The sequence below is a fragment of the Chanodichthys erythropterus genome, chromosome 3 (assembly GCF_024489055.1).
Source record: "Chanodichthys erythropterus isolate Z2021 chromosome 3, ASM2448905v1, whole genome shotgun sequence".
In the NCBI taxonomy this organism is placed as follows: domain Eukaryota; kingdom Metazoa; phylum Chordata; class Actinopteri; order Cypriniformes; family Xenocyprididae; genus Chanodichthys; species Chanodichthys erythropterus.
In genome coordinates this window covers 34,859,209-34,865,208 of record NC_090223.1, presented here as the reverse complement: position 1 = coordinate 34,865,208, position 6,000 = coordinate 34,859,209, and the positions used below count along the sequence as shown (strand labels likewise).

The window sequence follows — 6,000 nt, the reverse complement described above, 5'->3', positions numbered from 1 at the left end:
CCAGTCGCAGAAAATGCGTTTTAATTGTGATACATGTGACCACTGTACAAATTTTCACGTCTGTTGATGCTCTTATCACATTCTCAGCAAAGAGAAAGGCAAGTAACACAGCGGGTGGGCCTTTAGCTGTAGTAACCTAAATGCTGTACTGTCAGCAAATTATTAATTCATATGGTTTCAGAGATAAGTAAAGGGCACATTTAACTTCATTACAGCTATACTCATGTGAATGTCCTGAAGCTATTGTTGAGTAAGTTAGGTGCGCTATCTGCTGGTCACTTCGAGAAGCTTTTGTTTAGTTTCGGTTCAAAAACTCCTCCTTTAATAACGTGCGTGGTGTTTCCCTTGCAAAATTCATTTGAATTTATTTATGTTTCTGTTTAATACTGTTAAATTTAAATAACTGTTTATCAATTCTCAAGCCCACCTTCTGCCGCAGGTATCAGGGATTCAGCAGCTCCGTCCTGGATCGAGCGAACCTCGGGCCGCAGATCCTCCCGGCGGAGCTGCGGTGGTGTGTGTTTGTTTTACTGGTGTGTAAATTAGCCGTAATTCGTTTGCTCAGTAATGACGTGGGAGAGAGCTAATTGGGGCAGTGTTGATGGGTGCGTAAATGAGTCTCTAGTGTGATATGCTAATGAGACCCTGATTCTCCAACTCTCCCGAATCAGCCAGCAGACATGATACAATTTTCACAAACCTATAAACAAACGTCTACATGACGCCTTTTACTTTTAAGTTTACTATGGAAACAACACATTTGAAGTTGTTTTAATGTGCTTTTATTTCAAGCAATTTAACTAGAAATACAGTCAAAGCATACTTGGAGAAGAAAAAAACCTACTCAAACACAAAACAGTACCATATTACCATAGTTGTTTGGTGTTTTTTGAAGTACAATGTAAATACCAAGGTAAATGAGTAAGGGATATCCTTGAGAACCATGGTATTATCAGGTACCGCCACAGTACTTTTTGTTAGAGTCAAAATTAAAAAGGCAAAGGAAAGACAGCATTATAACAACTTTATTCCAAATCGATCATTCAAAACATTTTTATTGCTTTTTGACACTCTCTTGGTGCCTCTTTTTCAGCCGTCTTTAGGGTGTCTTCATGCTAATTTGTTTACTTCTTTGCCTCCACCTTTTCTGTTACAACTAAACAGGAAAAGCAGATAATATTACATTAGGAATGAATTTAGAGGTTTGATAAGAGTGTTGATAAGAGTGCAAATATGAGTGTTATTAAATTACCTCGAACTTCCAGCTTGCACTCCACTTCATCCTCTCCTAGGTCATTGACGGCTCTGCATGTATACTTCCCTCCATCAAACAAGCTGGGCTTACGGATGTTTAAAGTCAGCACACCCTGATTATTCTGCATGAGAAACTTTGGATCCTCTCCAATAATCATCTTATTTTTCATCCATATAATCTTTGGCTGGGAGGAGAACAACAGAGAATGAGAAAGAGCATTGTTGCTTAAATGGCTTATAAACATCTGCACGGGTAATAGGTTTAAACAGTCACGTATAACACTTACTTTTGGGTACCCACGGACAGCACAGCTGATGGCAGCGCTGTAACCTGCGATGACGGACCTGTCCACGAGAGGTGTGATGAATTTAGGAGAGCTGGTCATATCTTTTTCCTTGTAGGGTTGTATATTTTGTTTAAGACCTAAGAGAAAGAGACAGGAAGAGGATTCCCTGTTACATATGTCGCTTCAGCAGAGACACTTGTGAACTAATCGTCATGTGATGCAACATGCAGTGTTTTCAAGATTAATTTTTAAATGGCCAGTATTGCAGGTACCTGTTTTGGCAATGACAGCGGTGTTTTTGCTGATGCCAGCATCATCGCTCATGCCACAGATGTTCTCACTGAACACGCGGAAGGTGTATTCATTCCCCATCACCAGATCAGACACGGTGCAACTAGGTCTGCGATTGTGTTCAAGAACAGTGAACCACTCCTAAAACAAGTGAGAGACAGATTTGTTAAAGGGTTAAATCACCCAAAAATGAAAATCCTGTCATTTATTACTCACCCTCATGTCGTTCTACACCCTTAAGACCTTCGTTCAGAACACAAATTAAGATATTTTTGATGAAATCCGAGAGCTCTCTGACTCCTCCATAGACAGCAATTAATTACCAATGTCAAGACCCAGAAAAGTAGTAAAGACATTGCTAAAACAGTCCACAGATGCAGGAGCTGGCGATCTAACGTAGAACATGGAAGTGCTACACTGCGTCTACAATGTAAACAGTGTAGGAGAATAACAGGGAGAAGAAGAAATTCTTGAATAAACTTGTTATTTTTGTTTTGTTTTTGCGCACAAAAAGTATTCTCGTCACTTCATAAAATTAAGGTTGAACCACTGTAGTCACATGGACTATTTTAACAATGTCTTTACTACCTTACTGGACCTTAAAAGAGGTCTTTAAATTGCTGTCAATGGAGGCCTCACAGCCATTGGATTTCATCAAAAATATCTTCATTTGTGTACTGAAGATGAATGAAGGTCTTGCAGATTTGGAACAACATTAGGTTTAGTAATTAATGACAGAAATTTCACTTTTGGGTGAACTAACCGTTTAAGAAACAGCCATGCAAATAATGAACCTCTGAATTGAGAAACCCAGAAGAGACATTTATTCACACACACACACAAAAAAAAAAAGAATTGTTGACAAACGAACAGTACATTTATATGCTTGCTCTGTGAATTGCATTCATGCTGTCATTGTCCTTGTAGGAAGATCTCCTTTTTTCTATTCACCATTGGTTGGGACATCCCCTAAAGTTGATGTTCTAGGTTTCCTGTGCTACTTCTTGTAAAAAATAAAATGAAAAAATATTTTTAAAATGTATTTGAGAATAAGAACACAAATGTTGCATTATATAGAATATAAATAATGTACGGAAGAGGATTAGGGCCAAGCAATAATAAAAAAAAAAAACATCTTGAAATTAAAGTTGTTAAATTTTGAGAAAAAACTCGTTAAATTTCGAGAAAAAAGTCGAGATAAAATGTTGAGAATAATAAACTCGTTAAATTACGAGAAAAAACTCGTTAAATTTCATGAAAAAAGTCAAGATAAAATGTTGAGATTAAAGTCATTAAATTATGAGAAAAATGTCGTTAAATTTCGAGAAAAAAGTCAAGATAAAATGTTGAGAATAAAGTCATTAAATTATGAGAATAAAGTCATTAAATTACGAGAAAAAATTAATTTAACGAATTTTTTCTCATAATTTAACGACTTTTTTCTCATAATTTAATGACTTTATTCTCAACATTTTATCTCGAAATTTAACAACATTTTTCTCATAATTTAATGAATTTGTTCTCGTAATTTAATTACTTTTTTCTCGTAATTTAATTACTTTATTCTCAACATTTTATCTCAACATTTTTTATCTAGAGTTTTTTCTCGAAATTTAACAACTTTAATCTCAAGATGGTTTTATTTTTTTATTATTGCTTGGCCCTAATCCTCTTCCGTAATAATTTTTTACTTTTTTTTTTTTTGCAAAATTCCAATTTTATCCATACTATAGGCCACCTACAACCATACAGGTGTTTTTTATTGATGTGAATCTTTTAACAGCCAAAAATATTGCAGACTGGTCAAGTTCTTCTACACCAGACTCAATAAGCTCAGTAAACCATTTCCTCATGGAGAAAGAGCAGAAAATGGTCTTATCTAAAACTGTTGGAAATACACAATTCCCTATAATGTCACTGCATGCTGTCGCATTAAGATTTAAGGGGCCTAACTAAACCTGTTAATTAGAAAGCAGTGTCCACATATATTTGGCCAGTACTGTACTGTTGCTGGTCTGGGTTTACCTTGGTTTTCAAGTCGGCCTTTTGGATGGTATAGCCAGTGATCTCTGCGTTGCCATTGTCTTTTGGAGGCTTCCATTCCAAAGCAGCATTGAAACCCCAAACATCAGTTACAGTGACAGCAATCGGTGGCCCTGGCTTGTCTGTGAGTATGGGAATGGAAAGAAAAAAATTACTGTAGGTATTGCTGTAGAGCTTGACACCAATACGCTGTCCTAATTTTAACCATGAGACTAATTAAAGTGTGCTAATTGGAGAAGAAGCTACAAGTGAGTGAGCAGAGGAATGATGAAAATGAAAGAGGGGAAAAAAAGAAATGGGAAAGACGGTGAAAACATGAGCGTGAGGTAGAGATAGTGAGATCAAGCTAAAAAAAGAGAAAAAAGATTGAGAGCGAGAGAGTTTGAGTTTGCGGCTGGGAGCGGTTGGCATTAATCCTGGGCAGGCTGCTGGGATGCTGGCAGCAAACTGTGACTAAATGGCTGTCTGGCTCATCTGAAGGGTTTTTGCACTCTCATTAGCTTACCTCCCAGCGGGAACACAGAGTGAGTGTCCCCTAATCCTATCCTAATCCCGTTCAACACCAGGAATAATCCAAACAAAACCCCGCAGAATAATCCCTGCAACCGAACTGACCTATGACATCCTCAATTTTGATGAAAGTGTAAGTGTTTAATATGAAACCTTTCTGACAGTTTAGGACTTAGAAATTCAGAGTCACTTTTGAAAGTGATCCTCAGTTTCCATGGGTTAACAATATTAACCTGAGTCACTCTTCACTTCGTAGGGAAATGAACCTTTTGAACTGTGCAGTTTAATTCTTTAATTTGATGTCATCGCTGTATTTGTGGCCCTAGTTATGACTATGTTGTTGATGTGAGTGATCTAAATGAATTTGCAACACCCTAAACAGTCAAGTCAAGTAACCTATTTATATAGTGCTTTTTATACAATACAGAATGTTTGCTTTAAAGCAGCTTAAAAGTAATATACAAGAAAATAACAATGATGCAAATTTCATCAAATTCAAATTTTGCTGTAAAGCAGCTCTACTGAAGACAACAGTGTCATTATTCAGCTCAAGTTGATTCAATTCAGTTCAATAACAGTGTTGATGTGGTGTCATACACCAGCTCAATTCAGTTTTGTTCTCATCTGATATTGTCACTGCAGTCAAATTGATAATATAACAGAATATTAAGTGTCTTTTAAACCCCAGCTAAGCAAGCCAAAGGCGACAGTGGCAAGGAACCCAAACTCCAACCAGACAGCAACATAGTGTGGCCCAGATCCGGCCCACATTTGGTACTTGTGGATTATACGCAGACCAGATGTGGGCCGGATCTGGGCCACACTATTTTGCTGTCAGGGCATTAAAGTGACAGAAATGGACAACAAAACCTTGGGAGAAATCAGCCTCAATACAACTTTAAAAAGTAGGAATGGCTCACCCGATTTTTTTTTTAAAGGTGCCCAAGAACGTTCTTTCACAAGATGTAATAGAAGTCTAAGGTGTCTCCTGAATGTGTCAGCTCAAAATACCCCATAGATTTTTTTTAAATAAATTTTTTTAACTGCCTATTTTGGGGCATCATTAACAATGCACTGATTTACACTCGGCGCCGCCCCTTTAAGACACGAGCTTCCTGCCACACGAGCTGTCGACTATATTACAGCGCATTTACAAAGTTCACACAGCTAATATAACCCTCAAATGGATCTTTACAAGATGTTCGTCATGCATGCTGCATGCATGCTTCGAATTATGTGAGTAAAGTATTTATTTGGATGTTAAAAGTTTTATTCTGAGTGAATTTGAGGCTGTCCTCCGTGGCTAACGGCTATTGCTACACTGTTGGAGAGATTTATAAAGAATGAAGTTGTGTTTATGAATTATACAGACTCCAAGTGTTTAAAAATGAAAATAGCGACGGCTCTTGTCTCCGTGAATACAGTAAGAAACGATGGTAACTTTAACCACATTTAACAGTACATTAGCAACATGCTAACGAAACATTTAGAAAGATAATTTACAAATATCACTAAAAATATCATGCTATCATGGATCATGTCAGTTATTATTGCTCCATCTGCCATTTTTCGCTTTTGTTCTTGCTTGCTTAGCTACTCTGATGATTCGGCTGTG

The 6,000-nt window shown here is 37.1% G+C and overlaps 1 protein-coding gene across 5 annotated transcripts in view; it reads right to left on the bottom strand.

The window, feature by feature from the left end:
- Nucleotides 1-773: 773 nt before the first annotated feature.
- mybpc2a (myosin binding protein Ca) overlaps nucleotides 774-6,000 on the bottom strand; it is a 36,404-nt gene continuing 31,177 nt past the window's right edge. For 4 of the 5 annotated variants that reach the window (XM_067381933.1, XM_067381936.1, XM_067381937.1 and 1 more), the window contains 5 exons: nucleotides 3,858-3,997; nucleotides 1,814-1,973; nucleotides 1,542-1,678; nucleotides 1,253-1,439; nucleotides 774-1,156 (listed from right to left, as the gene is read on the bottom strand). In XM_067381933.1, the coding sequence (XP_067238034.1) occupies nucleotides 1,125-1,156; nucleotides 1,253-1,439; nucleotides 1,542-1,678; nucleotides 1,814-1,973; nucleotides 3,858-3,997 (656 nt within the window). In that variant the 3' untranslated portion in view covers nucleotides 774-1,124. Of the gene's footprint in view, nucleotides 1,157-1,252; nucleotides 1,440-1,541; nucleotides 1,679-1,813; nucleotides 1,974-2,783; nucleotides 2,836-3,857; nucleotides 3,998-6,000 lie in introns of those variants that run through there. The other variant, XM_067381938.1, reaches the window with a different exon arrangement.